The 20,973-nt window shown below is 36.9% G+C and overlaps 1 protein-coding gene across 1 annotated transcript in view; it reads left to right on the top strand.

Annotated features, from left to right (window-relative positions):
- LOC121382358 (DNA mismatch repair protein Mlh1-like) overlaps positions 1-20,973 on the top strand; it is a 273,672-nt gene that overhangs the window by 166,741 nt on the left and 85,958 nt on the right. Inside the window, exons 11-12 of the mRNA XM_041511944.1 lie at positions 42-195; positions 7,172-7,238. Coding sequence (XP_041367878.1) covers positions 42-195; positions 7,172-7,238 — 221 coding nt within the window. The remainder of the gene's footprint in view (positions 1-41; positions 196-7,171; positions 7,239-20,973) is intronic.

The following is a 20,973-nucleotide window of genomic DNA, read 5'->3' as shown; positions in this document are numbered from 1 at the left end:
TACCTATATATAGTACTATAGTCTATGTTTGTGTTTTCCAGTTTAGAAATAGCCCCTCAGAATGTTGACGTCAATGTCCATCCGACTAAACATGAAGTGCACTTTCTGTATGAAGATTCCATTGCAGAAAGTATCCAGAGTGCTATAGAAACCAAGCTTCTAGGAGCGAACACATCCAGGACTTTTTTCACACAGGTAATAGCTGTCCTGCTTTGCATATCACCGACACTGCTGTAACTAATTGCTATCACAAGTCTGCGTGACAAGAATGGGTTTCTGCTCATAATTTAGACTAGGTATCAGAGCCACTTTATACCAGTAAAAAAAAAGGTTTGTTTTGTTAACGACACCACTAGAGCACATTGATTTATTAATCAACGTCTATTGGATGTCAAACATTTGGCAATTTTTACATACAACCTTATAGAGGAAACCAGCTACACATTTTTATCTGTAGCAAGGGATCTTTTATATGCACCACCCCACAGACAGGATAGCATGTACCACATCCTTTGATATATCAGTCCTGGTGCCTCCCCCATCCCTTGCCCCCGTATCAAAAGGAAGATTTAACCTATTGGCAATTTGTTAAGAAACGTTTTATTTTCTCTGAAATCTTTTGCAGTTAACAGTTCATAATATGTTTTTTATATTACTGTTAACATTATCCAATCATTATAGAGTTATATGTCATTTCATCGGTTCCCTTTTGATGTAAACAGATTATACTGTAAATTTATACTTAAAGAAAAAAAATAAGGGAGTAGTTGGCATTGGCATCTATTATAATGTTTATATAAAGTACAAAGATGTAATTTAAAACTGAATATCATGAATGTGAGATTGAATGACAGTAACACAGTTCACTTCCTGACACCATTCATGTACAGTGAAACGTGTCTAAACCAGACCCTGAACAAACCAGTATCCTGTCAAAACCAGCCAAGTTTCATGGTCCCGAATTTTCTAAATTCTAAAACCCGACCGTCTATAAACACTGGATCCTGTCTAAATCAGGGCCCCGTTCCACAAAGCTATCTTAACACTAGTATTGCCGTACATACCTACCATTGTGACCTTAACTTTTTTCTACGATCGCCAGTCTGTTCCACAATGCGGCATAGCTTACTATCATCGTAAATTACTGTGAAATTTTACAATAGGTACAAGGCTGTTGTAAGCCACTAACGTAGATGTCAAATGGCAGTAAGATGATGATTTGATCATTTTCTAAGAAAGATACTAACTTATTATGTAAAAATAGATGTAATACATACCAAATACCTTTTATGAAACACAGCGTTCCATGAAAAATATTCTAGGCCATACGACCTTCACACGAAAATACGGGAGATAATTCTCATGTCTTATGCATTCGGCAGTTTTCGCTTAGCACACAAACTGACAAAGTTACTTCATGCATGTCCGATACCAATGAATACATCCAAGATGTTCCGAAAAGTCGGTAACCAATTTATTATTTAACTAATTCGCACTTCTTTGCAAAGATTATATTAATCATTAAAGGGGCACTTACGACTACCGTAAGGTTGCTTTGTGGAACGGCTGTAAAGTTTACGGTGCCAGTTGTAAAACTCACCGTAAGTCACTACAATTAACCTTAGCTACAATTCTTTCATGGAACAGGGCCCTGATTAATATTAGGTCCCCAGTGTCATCCGGTTTATACAGGTTCCACTGTATTTGAAACATTTCAAAGAGGTGAGACTGTGTTCATGAAGCTGCAGCTCCCATTCTGAAGTACCATCACACCACCTTGCATTGCTCTCAGCCCTTCACGAAGCCAGTCTCAAATACATGATATGGATGAGGGTTTTAGTTGCACTGTTGGTGTAATCCCTTATTTCTTTCCATCAGTGTATCTTACTTGATTTAATCTCAAATGAATCGCCAAAACCACAGTAGTGGCCTGGCACTGGCTTGTAAATATGAAGCTCTCTGCATGTAAAGAACATGACAATCCTAATTCGTGAAATCAATAGCTCAGTGGTTTAAGTACTTGCTTGAGGTTAGCTGGATGATCATGTTGATCCATCTCAGGGGATCCATTCCAATCATTGCTTCACAATGGATATACACATCTCCAGCTGTATTGTGTGTGTGTGTGTGTGTGTGTGTAAACTCTACATGTTTTCAAACAGTTCAGCAAACATTGTCAATTTATTTAATAAAAAAAAGTAAAAGTTAATGTTTGTTTTCTTTAATGACACCACTAGAGCATATTGATTTATTAATCATTGGCTGTTGGATTTGGTAATTTTGACAGAAGAGAAGAAACCTGCTTCAGTTTTTTTATTAGTATCTTTTATATGTACCATACCACACACAGGATAGTACATACCACCACCTTTGATATACCAGTCTGGCACACTGGCTGGAATGAGAAATAGCCCAATGGGCCCACCAATGGGGTCAATCTAGACCGACCACGTATTAAGCAAGCGCTTTACCACTAGGCTACGTTTCCTTAAAGGAGAACTCGAGTCACTGAAGAAATGACTGGTCAAGAAGAATCGCTCACTTGATTTTAGCCCTACACAACATTTCTAGTTCAGTTTCTAAAAATAATACATATATCAGTTGGACAAAAGCTCTCTTTCTTATCTTATCATATATGAGCCTTATTTTTTGGAAAGATGCATAGCTGAACCACTAACACATATTGACACTTTAATAAATGAAAAATGCATAATTTTAAAATTAATTTAAAAAAAAACCGTGAATATTTCTGCCAACTGAGGGCAGCCATTTTGTTTCTTTTTCGTCGAAGTGACCATCTCCTGTATGCACAGTGTAAACAAATGCAGTAATTTATGACAAGATGCATGGCTTTGATCAACCTGACTTGTAAAACAACATAAATGACTTGATAATATAATAAACTATTAAACTAAATATATTTCACTTTGCATTAATAGAACGAAATGGAATTATAGTATTGTAATGGCTGATCCTTGACTGTCCATTAATTAATTGTATATTTAAAAACAGATTTTCAACTACATGTATTTCATAATCATTGTAAAGCTTTGCTTTGCTTTGCTTTGCTTTGCTTTGCTTTGCTTTGCTTTGCTTTCATAAAACCAGATAGGTGAAATGTTGCTTTCACAGCAAAACATCAATTTCAAAATCTGACATTGCTACTTTAATTGGAAAAGAATATTTGACCGGCCTCAGTGGCGTCGTGGTTAGGCCATTGGTCTACAGGCTGGTAGGTACTGGGTTCGGATCCCAGTCGAGGCATGGGATTTTTAATCCAGATACCGACTCCAAACCCTGAGTGAGTGCTCTGCAAGGCTCAATGGGTAGGTGTAAAGCACTTGCATCCATAACTGGTTAAACAAAGGCCATGGTTTGTGCTATCCTACCTGTGGGAAGTGCAAATAAAAGATCCCTTGCTGCCTGTCGTAAAAGAGTAGCCTATGTGGCGACAGCAGATTTCCTCTAAAAAACAGTGTCAGAATGACCATATGTTTGACGTCCAATAGCCGATGATAAGATAAAAAATCAATGTGCTCTAGCGGCGTCGTTAAATAAAACAAACTTTACTTTGAAGACTTGTTTGTGGTAATTCCGGCCCATACAAAAGTAGTGCTTTTTGTGTAAAATGGGTGTACTCCGGCCAGGTTTAGTGGGTGTGTTTGTTTAAGTCAATATCCTGGGAGAAAGAGCTGGACAACATGGGTTGTCCTTTTCAGTGAGTGAGTGAGTGCGCCGCAAGGCTCAGTCGGTAGGTGTAACTTGCACCAACCAGTGATCCATAACTGGTTCAACAAAGGCCATGGTTTGTGCTACCCTGCCTGTGGGAAGCGCAAATAAAATATCCCTTGCTGCCTGTCATAAAAGAGTACCCTATGTGGCAACAGCAGGTTTCCTCTAAAAAATCCTGTCAGAATGACTATATGTTTGACATCCAATAGCCGATGATAAGATAAAAAAATCAATGTGCTCTAGTGGCATCGTTAAATAAAACAAACTTTACTTTTTTGGAAAAGAATATGACGTCAATTACAAATATGACATCAACAGTTGGTTCAGTGTTACTCTCTTGCAAGTTAAAAACAAAAGATGATTATTTCAATACTTTTCAGTTTAATATTATTAAACATATTTATAACGTTTGCAAATAAAGAATTTTATAAATTGGAATTAATTACAGCCGTTTGTAGCTGTTATTACAACTATTAGTGTGGAAATGTAATTTTTATGTCAGTATCTATACATCAATCATTTGGCCGATTTGCCGAATGATTTTACTGAATATTATTTTAACACAATTACCTAGGAGCAAATTAATGATAATTTTTTTACTATTAGAGCAGTTTTTGATAAATGAAATTATACTTTACTTAGATTTTATTGTTTATATTATCCATTTCCGTACATTCGAAGTGTTTTTCGTGATCCTGGTGTTTTCATATCACAAAATGCATTTCTCATATTTTTAAAAACGCATGTGCGTCTGAGAAGTAACAGTTATGGAGTCGAGTTTTAGTCAAGTTTTAGAGGGTATTTCGCCATTTCAAAGTCACAAACTCATGTTTCACTCAATTGTAACTTTATCCAAATGTGTTACAGGTTTGTAGATTAACTAAACGTAGTGTGCATTTTCATGGGCTGAAACTAGGGTCTGTCCCTTTAAGTAGTTAGTATAATAGTTTAGTTTAGTTATGGAGTACCATAGTAGTATATCGAGGTATTATGTAATAGGCATCCTCGTCACCTCTACATGTAACTAACATGTATTAATAAATAAAATTCTATGGTATACTTGTCACCCAAAACCAAACTTGTTTGTTGTTAATTAAAATATATATACCACCAGGAAATATTAATCACAATTACCTAGGAGCAAATTAATGATAATTCTTTAAAGTGTACAGTTGTAAATACCCTTTGTCCCACAATAATTTTCCACTTATCTGTCCGAGTAAGCATGACCCATGTTCGAAACTGCACAGGGGTGACATTATTGTACGTAGCTATTTGAATTTATACAGCAAAGCAAAAAGAGGTATTATGTATTACATGTAACAAAGATTGTTTTCAAGTTTTCTGCCCCTTTGAAATTTTTATATCTTCAGCAAACCTTCCAACATTTTAGCTACATAATTCATGACAGCTGTTCCACACAAGGAGCAAAGAAAGAAAGAAATGGTTTATTTAACGATGCACTCAACACATTTTATTTACGGTTATATGGCGTCATATGGTTAAGGACCACACAGATATTGAGAGAGGAAACCCACTGTCGCCACTTCGTGGGCTACTCTTTTCAATTAGCAGCAAGGGATCTTTTATATGCACCATCCCACAGACAGGGTAGTACATACCACGGCCTTTGACATACCAGTCGTGGTGCACTGGCTGGAACGAGAAATAGCCCAATGGGCCCACCAACGGGGATCGATCCCAGACCAACTGCACATCGAGTGAGCGCTTTACCACTGGGCTATGTCCCGCCCCAACACAAGAAGCATGCTGATTGGTTAATACCTTTGGCATGCCCCACCTGCTAGGGTCTAAAACAAAGCCAAGTTTGATGACGGGCACCCCCCCCCCCCCCCCCCCCCCCCTGTTACCAATTCCGGTCGTGCTGCTGGTGCTTTCTTGCACCTGCCAGTGCAGGCAGTCCCTTCTGCCACACACCCCAACCCTTTTCTGTCAGCACCTGCACCTGCACCTGCACCCATGACAGGCATGCACTACAACAGCTTGCTCTGAATGTGCATGTAAAACCCTCCAACCTGACCTGATGGTGGGCACTCTCAAACTGAAAGTCACACTTTATGTGTGAAAGGGCTAATATACTATAGCATTCCCCAGTGCCTTATGTGGATTCTATATTATGGTTGGCAAATAAACAAATCTAAAGTATTAAATAAATAGACTGCTATTTATTTATTAAGAAATACAATTATTTATATTGAGAAATATTTTAAAGTGAATTTACACAGAATTGCAGTCAGTAATAATTATTACTTTGTAACTTAGACAACATTTAGGCCATCAGTTACAAGTTTTACATTAGTGTTTTTATTATTCCATTCCAAGTCATCATTTACTTGAGTCCTATTAGTCGTCAAAACTTATTAAAGTACCTTGGATGTGATCTTGATGGATTCAATGTATTATGGAACTTGTTTTACAAATAAACATTTTATACTTTACTCTGGAGTTTGAGTACTTACTTACTTACTTACTTAGTCCCCTTCCTGCTAAGAAGCTCATAAGACCCTAACCAGAGATCGCCACTGCTGCCTGTCTTTTGCCAGCTTCTCCAGCAGCCCCCAGCTCAGACTGCCCTCTCGAATTTCCTTCTCTACTGTCCTCGTCCACATTTCTTTCGGTCTTCCTTGTTTCAAGTTTGAGTACAATGGTACTTGAGGGCTATTACAGTATTTTTCTTTCTTAATAAATCCAAAGAAAAAATGCATACTATTGGTAGGCTATGTTGGAGCAAAAAGACCATCCACAAGACCCAAGTCGGAAATAACTGTATCATGTTTAGTCCATGTATTAACCTATACGTACTGAAATGACAAACAGAGTGTTTTCTATAGTTAATTGGTATATTCTTTTATTTGCCTCCACATGTGATTCCTGATTGGCAGGTATATCTTTGGTAGGTAACCAGATAAGGCAATTAATTAACGCAATCTAGACACAAAAATGTGTACCAGTATTATTAACATGACAGGGTGAAATAACCTGCCACTCCTAAAATCATAATGGACATTATCAGCTGTCATGCTTTATTACTGTAAATAATTCTGTAAAATTCTTGATTAAGTGGACTTTAGAACTGACCAATTACGTAGTCTCAAAATGCTTGTTATACATAATTAATAAATTTCTTGTTTATAATGTAGTTGAAAAGGATAGCATCCCCCCCCCCCCCTCCCTTATTGATATAATCAAAGATAAGAAGGAGAGCTTTTAAATACATGTCTGACGCCAAAATGTAATGACGTGTATTATTCTTGGAAATGGGACTAGAAATCTTGTGTAAGGCTAAAATCAAGTCTAAAGTTACACTAAATATGTATGTGGGCCAGTGATTTATTTCTTCAGTGAATTGTTGGTCTTGCTGTGTAAAAATCAAATATCAGTTGGGCCATGATTGATCAATGTTTGTGTTTATTTTCAGGCCCTCCTTCCCGGAGCACCAGTATTGGTTAATGAAGAACTAGAAAAGACAAAACCGTCAAGTTCAGGTTGGGTACTTAAATGTTTTTGTTTGTTTTAATTTATGTAATAATAGCTCTGTTCCAGGTCTACTCAAGTTTTTAAAGGTTAATTTTATTTATAATATATACTACTCAAAAGAATTTAAGGGTCAGACGATATTTTCGACATTATTTTCTGAATGTCAATTATATTAGCTAGACCATAATGTCACACATGGTATTGTTCCATTTTGACGAAAGTGGGTCTAAGCAACCCATAAATGAATTAAAATTCACTGTCATTGACACTGTCGACTAGTTTTAATGGCGAAAACATGCTTACATTTGCACGTAAATTAGGGCGAAAGCGAAAGGTCTGCAAAGTGCCCATAACTTGCTTTTTCACAAAGCACTTCATTTGCACGCTTTGCACGTGTATTCCATGTTCCCAATGTTGAATTTCCTTATAATTGGAGCTTGCGTTCATGTACGGTGCACATTCCAAATTCGACAATGGTATGACTTCAACTGACTATCGAAGATCGAGGAAGGGCTATTGCTTGGCTTCAGGATGGCAATACGCAAAGAAATGTTGCTCTGAGACTTGGTGTCAGTCAGAGTGTCGTTGGCCGACTGTGGCAACGGTACCAAGCAACGAATTCTGTTCGAAATCGTCCACGTTCGGGAAGACCCCGAAGCACTACAAATAGAGAGGACCGCTACATCACCAATATGGCTCTACGTCAACGCACAACCACTGCACGCCGATTACGTGACAATCTGCGGACTGCGACTGGAACTCGAGTGTCTGATCAAACCATACGCAATCGTCTGAGAGCCAGTAATCTACGCTGCCGTCGCCAGGCTGTTCGACCACCACTCCTACCACATCACAGAACGGCCAGACGTCACTGGTGCACACTTCATCTGCGGTGGCAACGTGTTCAGGGGGGTCGAGTGATGTTCACTGATGAGTCCAGGTTTAGTCTCCAGTTCAACGACGGTCGGGTTCGTGTCTACAGACGTCCTGGGGAACGCTTCGCTGACGTTAACGTTAGACAACGTCACCAGTTCGGTGGTGGCAGCGTCATGGTGTGGGGCGGCATCTCTATCCACCACAGGACCCCCCTCTATGTGGTGGATGGCAATCTGAATGGAATCCGCTATCTGAATGAGATTATCCGGCCGTTGGTTCTCCCAGGCCTTCAGCAGATTGGCGGCGGGGCAGTTCTGCAGGATGACAATGCCAGACCCCACCGCGCCAGGGTGGTAACAGACTTTCTCAAACAACAAGGTATCGCCAGGATGGATTGGCCAGTATATTCGCCTGACTTGGCCCCAATAGAGTACACCTGGGACGAATTAGGCAGGAGAGTTCAGGATAACCATGCCCCTCCGGCCAACCTTCATGATCTGGGTCAACTTCTTATGGCAGAGTGGCAGGCCATTCCCCAAGAGTTCTTCAGAAGTCTGATCAACAGCATGAGGCAACGATGTGTCGAGTGTATTCGCGCCAGGGGTGGATTCACACACTATTAAACGAATGTTCTAATGTGTAAAATCCATGTTTGACAACCTTCAACTTTGACAGCATGTCATGTGACTTTCTTGTATACAGTGACGTTTATTTGTGGTTTTTTGTAAATATGGAACAATAAATAAAAAATTTGGTGTAGTTTACATCATCAATCTAATACACTCTGAAACTTATTTGGTTATAAATTTTTGACCCTTAAATTCTTTTGAGTAGTATATAAATCGGCCTCAGTGGCATCGTGGTTAGGCCATCGGTCTACAGGCTGGTAGGTACTGGGTTCGGATCCCGGTCAAGGCATGGGATTGTTAATCCAGATACCGACTCCAAACCCTGAGTGAGTGCTCCGCAAGGCTCAATGGGTAAACCACTTGCACTGACCAGTGATCCATAACTGGTTCAACAAAGGCCATGGTTTGTGCTATTCTTTCTGCCTGTGGGAAGTGCAAATAAAAGATCCCTTGCTGTTAATAGGAAAACATAGCCCATGTAGTGGCAACAGCGGGTTTCCTCTCAAAATCTGTGTGGTCCTTAACCATATGTCTGACACCATATAACCGTAAATAAAATGTGTTGAGTGCGTTGTTAAATAAAACATTTCTTTCTTTCTTTATTTATTTAAAATAAAGTTAAAACCAGACAAAAATGTTTTTTGCTCAATTGTAGTCAAATATCATGAGATGATATTACATATCTTTTTATTTTAAAAACTTAACGACGGCAAATCCGATTTTATAAACAAATATAAAAAATCCTGTATTAAAATAGTTTTTTGGCTAAAAGGAAAAAGATTTACCATAAGTTAACACTTGAATATTGACTCAATTCGCTTGATGCACAGTCGGTTTGGGATCAATCCCTGTCAGTGGGCCTATTGCACTATTTCTCACTCCAGCCAGTGCACCATGACTGGTACATCAAAGGCTGTGATGTGTTATCCTGTCTATGGAATGGTGCATATACAAGATCCCTTGCTGCTAATCGAAAAGAGTATCCCATGAAATGGCGACAGCGGGTTTCCTTCCTTAATATCTGTGTGGTCCTTAACCATATGTTCGACGCCATATAACCGTAAATAAAATGTGTTGAGTGTGTCATTAAATAAAACATTTCCTTCCTTCCAATTCATTCAATTTTCCTCATCTGCAGTAATGTAGTGTATTTATTAATGGACAAAACTGATCTGATATATTTTATAGCCAAAGTAAATTATCAAGAATGACATCACATTGTATGAATATTGAACTCTTGTTAAAAACCAGCTAAAAGGGACAAACCCTAGCTTTTAAACTCTAAGGTATTTTTTTTTTTACCTAGACCCTAGTTTCAACCTGTAAAAATGGACACTAAGTTTAGTTAATTTACATACATGTAACAAATTTGGATACAACAGAGTGAAACAAGAGTCTGTGACATTGAAATACCCTTCAAAATAGAATAAAACGCCACTACATAACCGTTACTTCTCAGACATGTTTTAAAAAATATGAAAAACACCAGGATGACCAGAAACACTTTAGTTGTACAGAAATGAATAACCTAAACAATAAAATATAGTAATGTTTGATTTCAGTGCTCATAAACATCTCTAATAGTGAATAATATGCTGTAGTGTTTATAAACTAGGGTCTGTCCCTTTAAGGTCATATTCTGTTGTTGTTCAGTATTGTATAGTAGTTTCTAAATTTAAATTAACAGAACGTTAGTTGTGTAATCATTAAAACATCTGTCATTTTGGACTTTTCAATTCACTTCCATTTTTCTTTATTATAGATTAATTATTTTAAACTTTTAAATGCAACTTAACATTTAACAAAATAATCCTTTAATTATGCAGGGAAATAAAAAAATAATCCTTTAATTATGCTAGGCAAATTTCAGAGATACCGTACTACACAACTGTAAATAGTATTTTCTACTCAGTGTTCAATTGATCACCCACTGTTCATAATTCACCTTTTGCTATGTTCAGACTACCAGCTGCCAACAAAACATTGGCCAACCTTCTGCTCTCAACTTCTACGACTGTCCAGTTGCTAGTCTGAGCACTCTTACAACTCAATTTTCGTCATATGTTGTTAATCTGCCTTAAGTTGGTCAACTTTGTTGTGACAGTTGACAGTCTGAGCCTAGCATCAGTTTGACACCCAATAGTCAATATAGATTTTGTGCTGAGATGTCATTCATTCACCTGTGTTTAAGAAAACCAGGCTTCGAAAATTCAGCCCTTAATGTTTACTTTCTGAACAGCCAAAGCCAGACATCCGATATATAATTTACACTATAATCGTAAAGTTGCAGGATATAAAACTACAGCACATAAACCCCAAAACTGATCATAAAATTTTAAGCCGTATGTCTCTCATGATATCATGTGCAGACAGTGAGGTCCGAGCCCGGAGATCAGATAATGGAGACTCTGTGTCAAACCTCAGTGGGCAGTAAGATGACGGCAATCTCTGAAGGTTTCGTGTAGATGAATAACACATGAAATAGTGGGCATCAATCAGCCTGGTCTACACTGAGAACAAGAGAGTCAAAATCAACATTTTCCATTTACAGTCCGACTATACCTACAGGGGAAATGAACATGGGAATGAATCCATGACAGCAGAGCTGGAGACAGATATTGCGACTAGAATGCCAGTATTGGTGATAAAGACCAAACAAAATAAAAAAAAGAAAGAGGTTTGTGTAACCTTTTCGTGCCTGTGTTTGAATGACGTCGTGCACTGAGCCTTTGGATGTCATCAAGCATGGTTATACTTTATTTACATTGTTATATGGCACACTATTATTGTCTAATTTCTTTATCGTTCCAGCCAGTGCTCCACAACTGGTGTAACAAAGGCTGTGGTAAGTACTATCCTGTCTGTGGGATGGTGCATATAAAAGATCCCTTGCTGCTAATCGAAAAGAGTAGCCCATGAATTGGCGACAGCAGGTTTCCTCTCTCAATATCTGCATGGTGCTTAACCATATGTTTGACGTCATAAATAAAATGTGATGAATGCGTCATTAAATAAAACATTTTGTTCCGTCCTTCCTAATTTCTTTATAGCTCATAAAGAGAGTGAAATTAGGTATCTAAAGTTAGTTTTTTCTTAAACTATAGCATGTAAAGAAAACAAATTAGTGTTTTTTTCTATTACCCGGTATTATTATTATTTTAATTACGTTGTTGAATGTAGTAAAACTGTCTTTTTCTTTTTTTTAGTCTTCTTATGTTTTTCATTATAAATTATTTTAAAAAATTTAATGTTAAGAAAAAAGTTGGGTGGGTATCTTATTTTCTTTATAAATGGTTGTCCCGGTATAATTATTATTTTAGGGCAGTTTAGACCTCAGAGTAAGAAATGCAGAGCTAGAAATATAAATTAAACTTTGGTCTGCTGTTATTTTATGAAAATATCCTGCAAAGAAAACATTTGTCCTGTTGGAAATAAAAAGTACCTGTGTGTTTTTCAGGTGAACATCTGTTTCACCCGCTATAGGTAAAAAAAAACCAGACTGTATTTCAGAAGCTGCTATTTCGAACCCTAAAAAGGAAAATTCAAAGTTAAAGGAAGATTTGAGTCACCAAACTTGATATTCAAATATTGGCTCAACCCGTAAAAATTAACACGAAGTTTACTTAATCTACAAACCTGTAACACATTTGGATAAAGTTACAACTGAGTGAAACATGAGTCTGTGATTTTGAAATGGTGAAATACCTCTAAAAATTTACTAAAACTCGACTTTACAACTGTTACCTCTCAGACGCACGTGCGTTTTTAAAAATAAATTAAAACTTGACTCCATAACTGTTAAAAACACCAGGATACCAAAAACACTTCGGATGTACGGAAATGGATAATCAAACAATAAAATGTAAGTAAAGTATGATTTCAGTTATTAAAACTGCTCTAATAGTAAAAAATATGCCTTAGTGTTTAAAAACTAGGGTATGTCCCTTTAATTTAAATAATTTTGTGCACATAAATATTTATTTATTTATTTATTTATTAGAAAATAAAATAAAGTTTGAGCTACTACAGCAATCACAAAACCATTGAATAAAATGACAGATATTCATATTCGAAACAAAAAAAATATATTTAAATGTTTATTTTATAATTATTAACTATGAACTGTATAGTTTAAATCTATTTTACTTTATACGTTGAATGTATTCACAAAAATGAATAAAAACTGTTATTCCGACTTTTGTTCCATGTAAATGCAGTAAAAAAGTGTTACAAAATATTAAAAACAATTCATGGCATGTTTTTTGCCATGGACATTTTCTTAATTACAGTGGTTGCTCAGCAGTGTGAATATAGTCATTTAAACTGATGGATGATTTCACCTATGTCCACCTAAGAATCATGCGATCTCATAATTGAAATCATATTTGACCTCTTGAACAGAACTGGCTTTCACCACAGCAAGATTCTAGCAGTGATTTGTAGACTGCTTTTGGGCTCTGTTCCATGATACTCATTGCTATGACTCTGGCCTCCAGCCATATTATCAGTACCATCACATGTTTGCCCTGGCTTCTAGCCATATTATCAGTACCATCACATGTTTGCCCTCTGGCCTTCAGCCATATTATCAGTGCCATCACATGTTTGCCCTCTGGCCTCCAGCCATACTATCAGTACCATCACATGTTTGCCCTCTGGCCTCCAGCCATATTATCAGTACCATATCATGTTTGCCCTCTGGCCATCAGCCATATTATCAGTACCATCACACGTTTGCCCTCTGGGCTCCAGCCATATTATCAGTTATCAGTACCATCACGTTTGCCCTCACCTCCAGCCATATTATCAGTACCATCACATGTTTGCCCTTGCCTCCAGCTATATTATCAGTATCATCACATGTTTGCCCTCGGCATTGTGACAGTGGTATTTTCCAATCATTTTTATATTTTGTGTACAATTATGTCAGCTAATATCTCGCCTGTTGTTACATGGCACCTTACAAATTCCATGAATTCCTCACACGTCGTCATCTTAGTCAGAAAAAATGTAATACCAGCATTAACTGCTCATGATTGGCTTGCAAGCCATGATCTATATCTTCATCTGCAGATATTGATGATGTTTGTTTTGTTTAATGACACCACTAGAGCACATTGATTAATTAATCATCGATCTATTGGATGTCCAACATATGGTAATTCTGACTCGTAGTCATCGGAGGAAAACCGCTACATTTTTTCTTTTGATATAAAGTTGTGGTGCACTGTTTGGAACGAGAAAAATGGATCTACCAAGGTAGTTCAATCCTGCGACGCAAGCACCTCGAGCGAGCACTCAGCCGACTGAGCTAAATCTCGCCATGCAGATATTGAATACAATCCAGTATAATCCAGCATCTCTCACCTCAGCTAATGTCTGGGGGCATGATTTAACTCAGTCGGTTGTATGTTGTATATTATGGCCTACACACATTGTTTTGTCCTTATCATAAATATTTTCCACAGATGGTGGGGTCTTAGATGCACTTTCACTGGCCTCGGGTGGCATTTAGACCCTAAGATCCCCACCCCTGCATCGACTGCTGAATAGACCACATTAATCGTATGGATTGTCTACATAATGCATGTTTAATAAATGAATGAATAAATGAATGAATGGATTAATGAATGTTTAACGATACAAAGAATACATTGACTATTGGGTGTCAAACAAAGGTCAGTGCATCAACACTACAAGATGTTTGTTTATGTTGGTCTGATAGCAATATATTTACATGCTCAAAAAAATTATTTCTTTTCTGACAAACTGAATAAAAACTTAATGCACAAATAGTTTATAATATTACAAAGACATGTATAGCTAGAGCAAGCTATCAACTTTTTACAATTTCAGATTCATTGAAAACCGTATACTTTTCGGGATGCCAAATACAAAAGCATGTGCAGAGATGAGATTTTTCGCTTTTTAAAAAATCTGATGGGGGAGGGGGCTGCAGTTGTTGTTTTGAGGGTTCCGTTTTGTTTTTTGTTTCCATAAAATAATTTTCACTAAAAGACTGAATTTAATCATAAAAGCTGAAAAATTATCTTTTATTAGTCCAAACAGAGGGGACTATAGGTAGGTCTCATCTCTGTTCTTTGTTCTGTCTGTGTATCCATTTGTCCATCTGTTTGTATGTACATTCATCTGTACCTCTGTCCCTCATATAGTTTTCCAGATGTTTTTTCCACAATGCCTTGAGATAACAAAACTTTGAGAATTTTGCATAACCCAAATATGTTGGATACCTTATAACCATAATTAAAATGTGTTGAGTACATCATTTAATAAAACCTTCCTACCTTCTTTGTTTCGAGCTAGTATTTGGAACCTAATTTACTCAGACAAGTATGAAGAAAATGTTTTTATTTAACGACGTACTCAACACATTTTATTTACGGTTATATGGTGTTAGACATATGGTAAGGAACACACATATTGAGAGAGAAAATCCGCTGTCGCCGCTTCATGGGCTACTCTTTTTGATTAGCAGCAAGGGATCTTTTATATGCACCATCCCACAGACAAGATAGCACATACCACAGCCTTTGTTACACCAATTGTGGAGCACTGGCTGGAACGAGAAATAGCCCAATGGGTCTACCGACAGGGATCGGTCCTAGACCTGACCGTGCATCAACAACTGGGCTACGTCCCGCTCCCAGACAGGTGCGTGTCGGTTATTAAATAAAACCAAAGCTGTGCCAATTAAAACCTTTATTTGATTTATTAACTAAATATGACCTACTTTAACTGTTACAGTCTGTCAGTGTGAGCAGTAAATGAATTCCCCTCTAGATAACTGAACAGTCACAGCCACATTGTGATCTTATAGGAGAATCATCATGCAACCAAATCAATGGCAGATGGCAGTAATTGTAACCAGACAATAATAATTGCCGTTAAGACATTTATGACACATCAAGTATGACAACAATAATCTCAAATTACATTTGATTACAGACATACATAAGATTTTCCAAATACTTTATTCGAAGCAGCCGTGGGTCAGGTGCTTGATCTAGTGAGGCTCTGCTGCGTATTATTTCTTTCATATATGAAATATTATACAGTCATGCCAGATTCCTATTGATACAAATGTACTTATTTGAACAGGCGTAAAAATGACCATAGACTAGTGTCTTGTAAGGATACCACAAAACTCAAGTCTGGTAATAAGGTTCTAATTTCCATTATTTTTATTATTAAAGCCCAGTTGGACCTAATTTTTGACAAAACGCATTCTTCACAAAATGTTTTCTAGTTTTGTAATAGCAAAATAAAATAAAAACACCTATAAAATTAATTTAATATAATGATCGTTATTATAATTGTAAAATACCCCATTTATCTATGAAACGGTCTTCATTTTTGGAGTAAATATTTTTTTTTGACATTTCTGTAAAATTTAATTCTAGTAACAACTTCATCAAAATTTGGCTTCATTATTAAATTTGCAGTGGTATATATGTCGTTTAATTATTACAAGTAAGTGATTCAGTGGCAGACTTTCATTTGGATTACCAAGTAAAACAGTACAGATGTTTATATTAATTGGTTTGCTAGTTTTCATTTCACCATGGTGCAGGGGTGTAACATTCTCTTTGAGAATGGCCAATACAGCACAAAATTGAAGTTTTGAGTAATATTCAGTATCCGTAAAATTCTGTGATATTTGTGTTTTTGGCACAGTTCTTTACACTGTTTTTGAATTTTTATATTGATGTTGATCACCACTTTATTTATTTGCATTACCATAGTTTGACACCCAATAGCCGATGTATTTTTCGTGCTGGGGTGTCGTTAAACATTCATTCATTCATTCATTCATTTCAAACCATTGTGTAAAGGTTTGTCACAGTACCTAATCAATGGTATTGAAAATTAACTTAAAAATCATGGTGGCCATGCAGCTGGGCCATTTAAAGAACCATGTTTATTATTAAAATTTATTAACCCTCAAACTATTGCACTGAAAAAGTTACTAGTAGTTACAAAGAAGATGGCAACGTCTGACCTTCCATTTAAGGGGAGCTAACACGTACTTTCCATCTCCATCATTCCCCTTAGACAAATTTTAAAGGTAGAATAATGTTTAACTCCCTTAAAAATCTTAATTTATATGGTATCAGTATTGTATATTAATTATCTTCCTTTAATCTAAGTAATTAGTGCAGTTAATCACTCCTTTCGATTGTTTTCACTGTGAGGTCTGTGGAGTCAGTGTTCGAAATATCACATATTTATACCTGCAAAAGTGCACATAGAAATTCCAAACTGCAGGTTCATATTTGAACAGCATACACTCTTTGCAGGTAGTTATTGTTCAACCACATTCTGATTGGGTTTAAAATATAGATTGATCATATAAAGCTATGGCTGTTACTGTCTGTGTTTTTCATTGTTTTGTGAACAAATGTTTGCAAACAAAAGCATGTCTAGACACCAAGCAAAAGTGATGTTTCCCTTCCTGTTTTAAGTTTACGCTACTTCTTTCTGGAGGTTTTTCAAAACCAGAACACTTAAACTGTATTAAGCAAATGATCCAGACATACTACAGGGTTTTATCACCTATATTTCTAGACTCCTATAATGGGCATCATTTCCCATCATTTCCCAAAGGCTATGCCATTTCTTAGTCCCAATTTGGGATTAAAAAGTTCTCAATCTCAATTCATCTTTTTTTATATATATAAAGATATATTAAAAAAAGATGTGTAACAATTGAGAAACACACCACCCATAACATTTTGTAACAAAATTTGAATTATGGTACTCTTTTAAATTTGCACTCACCAAAGGTGCTTGCATTGCAGGATCAAACTACCTCGGTGGATCAGTTCAACTTATTGGGGTGTTTTTTCCCCGTTCCAACCAGTGGACCACAACTGGTCAAAGGCCGTGGTATGAGCTTTCCTGTCTGTGGGAAAGTGCATATAAAAGATCCCTTGCTGCTAATGGAAAAATGTAGCGGGTTTCCTCTGATGATTATAAGTCATAATTACCAACTGCTTAACATCCAGTAGCTGATGATTAATTAATCAATGTGTTCTAGTGATTTTGTTAAACAAAACAAACTTTACTTTTAAATTACTTAGCTTAATAAGATGTTTTATGAAAAAAAACAATGCTAAAATTCACAAAGATAAAGCCATGGACTTTGGGTCAAGTTTTAGAAATAAAACCCTGTGATATAACTCATGAAAAGTGGCTTGACGAAGACCATGTTCGTTGTGGCCATACAATAGACACATTCAGTACGTGATCATCACTTTGTTTTTAACATCAGAAATCATGCCTGTTTTGATTACAATTTTTCAACTAGTTTGATTAATATTTTATAAAAGGGCCCTGTAGATATTATATAATGCACCATACCATTAGGAAGGTTATCCTATTGTTGTTGCTGTGTATGCATAGAAAATGCCACAAACTTTTGTTTTTAGATTACCCCGGATCAATTTCCTGAATTTGGTTGCAATCTTAAAATTACACGTTGGTTTGCAGGTAGTCAAAATGAATAGGTACAAATTTTGTAGGTACATGTAGTTTTAAAAACAAATATTTTGAATACTGAGATTGTATATACTACTCAAAAGAATTTAAGGGTCAAAAATTTATAACCAAATAAGTTTCAGAGTGTATTAGATTGATGATGTAAACTACACCAATTTTTTTATTTATTGTTCCATAGTTACAAAAAACCACAAATAAACGTCACTGTATACAAGAAAGTCACATGACATGCTGTCAAAATTGAAGGTTGTCAAACATGGATTTTACACATTAGAACATTCGTTTAATAGTGTGTGAATCCACCCCTGGCACCACAACTTGACATATCATTGCCTCATGCTGTTGATCAGACATCTGAAGAACTCTTGGGGAATGGCCTGCCACTCTGCTATAAGAAGTTGACCCAGATCATGAAGGTTGGTCGGAGGGACATGGTTATCCCGAACTCTCCTGCCTAATTCGTCCCAGGCGTACTCTATTGGGGCCAAGTCAGGCGAATATGCTGGCCAATCCATCCTGGCGATACCTTGTTGTCTGAGAAAGTCCGTTACCACCCTGGCGCGGTGGGGTCTGGCATTGTCATCCTGCAGAACTGCCCCGCCGCCAATCTGCTGAAGGCCTGGGAGAACCAACGGCCGGATAATCTCATTCAGATAGTGGATTCCATTCAGATTGCCATCCACCACATAGAGGGGGGTCCTGTGGTGGATAGAGATGCCGCCCCACACCATGACGCTGCCACCACCGAACCGGTGACGTTGTCTGTAGACACGAACCTGACTGTCGTTGAACTGGAGACTAAACCTGGACTCATCAGTGAACATCACTCGACCCCACTGAACACATTGCCACCGCAGATGAAGCGTGCACCGGTGACGTCTGGCCGTTCTGTGACGTGGTAGGAGTGGTGGTCGAACAGCCTGGCGACGGCAGCGTAGATTATTGGCTCTCAGACGATTGCGTATGGTTTGATCGGACACTCGAGTTCCAGTCGCAGTCCGCAGATTGTCACGTAATCGGCGTGCAGTGGTTGTGCGTTGACGTAGAGCCATATTGGTGATGTAGCGGTCCCCTCTATTTGTAGTGCTTCGGGGTCTTCCCGAACGTGGACGATTTCAAACAGAATTCGTTGCTTGGTACCGTTGCCACAGTCGGCCAACGACACTCTGACTGATACCAAGTCTCAGAGCAACATTTCTTTGCGTATTGCCATCCTGAAGCCAAGCAATAGCCCTTCCTCGATCTTCGATAGTCAGTTGAAGTCGTACCATTGTCGAATTTGGAGTGTGCACCATACACGAACGCAAGCTCCAATTATATGGAAATTCAGCATTGGGAACATGGAATACACGTGCAAAGCATGCAAATGAAGCGTTTTGTGAAAAAGCAAGTTATGGGCACATAGCAGACCTTTCGCTTTCGCCCTAATTTACGTGCAAATGTAAGCATGTTTTTGCCATTAGAACTAGTCGACAGTGTTAATGATTGGAGTTTAATTCATTTATGGGTTGCTTAGACCCACTTTCGTCAAAATGGAACAATACCATGCGTGACATTATGGTCTAGCTAATATAATTGACATTCAGAAAATAATGTCGAAAATATCGTCTGACCCTTAAATTCTTTTGAGTAGTATATTATATTTTAATTTATTCAGTATAACATTTTATAAAAATTGATGGTCACCCAATGGACTATCTTTGTAAAATTCATCTTTGCCCTATGGTCAGTAAAGATTGCCTCGGGTGATCAGATGACTGACAATTTTAATTACTTGCATAAATAAATACAACTTAATAGTTGCCCTTTTATGTATACAGCAATGAGGACCTGGAGGAAAAAAACTGCATTCTGGGATAGCACAACTGGGCAGTCAGACATCCGGTTTTCTCATGCCTATGCAATCGCTACCAAAATGTGTTGTTTTGATTGGTATAATGATTAGTACAGATCCCAAAATATGACGTTGACACACTTAATGATTTGAAATAAATATTTAGGACAGATACTTTATAAATTTCAGGCAAGAAACAATATTTAATTCGTGTAATTGTTTGCCAAGATTTTCTCTAGCGGGTTTAGTTTAAGCAAGTAAAGCTTATTTATTTTATGTTTTTGACCAATTTGTTAGCAAAAAAGACGAATGATATTTGTCCAATCAAGTAAATTTTGTAAACTTACAAATGTATTTAAATATATCAATCCTGAGTTTCGATAGGCTGTTATCCATAGTTCACCCCTTGTCACTTTGAGGAGTGGGACCTGTTCACCTTAAAGTTTACCTTATTAGTTTATGTTATCTTAGATGGAAAAAGGTTAGTGCAGTTATATTCAAGATTAAATAAATAGTATAGCAATCCCCCAGCATAAAAAATAAAAATAATAATAATAAATAAATATAAATATAAATATAAATATAAATAATAAACTAAAATAAAGATTAGATTAAATTAAATTAAATCTAAAAAAGAAACAAAAATAAAACCCCAAACCCCTCTGTTTAATAATTCTAGCAAGCTGTGCTTAGGCCTATTCCACAGATAATTTCTATACCAAGACAGTCACAGTTAAATTAAAATTAATACATAAAATATTTTCATACATATTTTATTTTGGTATTATTATTTTGTAGAAATATATTTTGCTTCATACCCTCAAAATAAACAGAATATGAATTGTTTTTAAAGGGAGGGGCGAAATGTACGGAAAACATCCTACT

The sequence above is a fragment of the Gigantopelta aegis genome, chromosome 9 (assembly GCF_016097555.1).
Source record: "Gigantopelta aegis isolate Gae_Host chromosome 9, Gae_host_genome, whole genome shotgun sequence".
NCBI classification, from domain to species: domain Eukaryota; kingdom Metazoa; phylum Mollusca; class Gastropoda; order Neomphalida; family Peltospiridae; genus Gigantopelta; species Gigantopelta aegis.
Note: the sequence above shows the minus strand (reverse complement) of the source record. Positions and strands in the feature narration are given on the sequence as shown.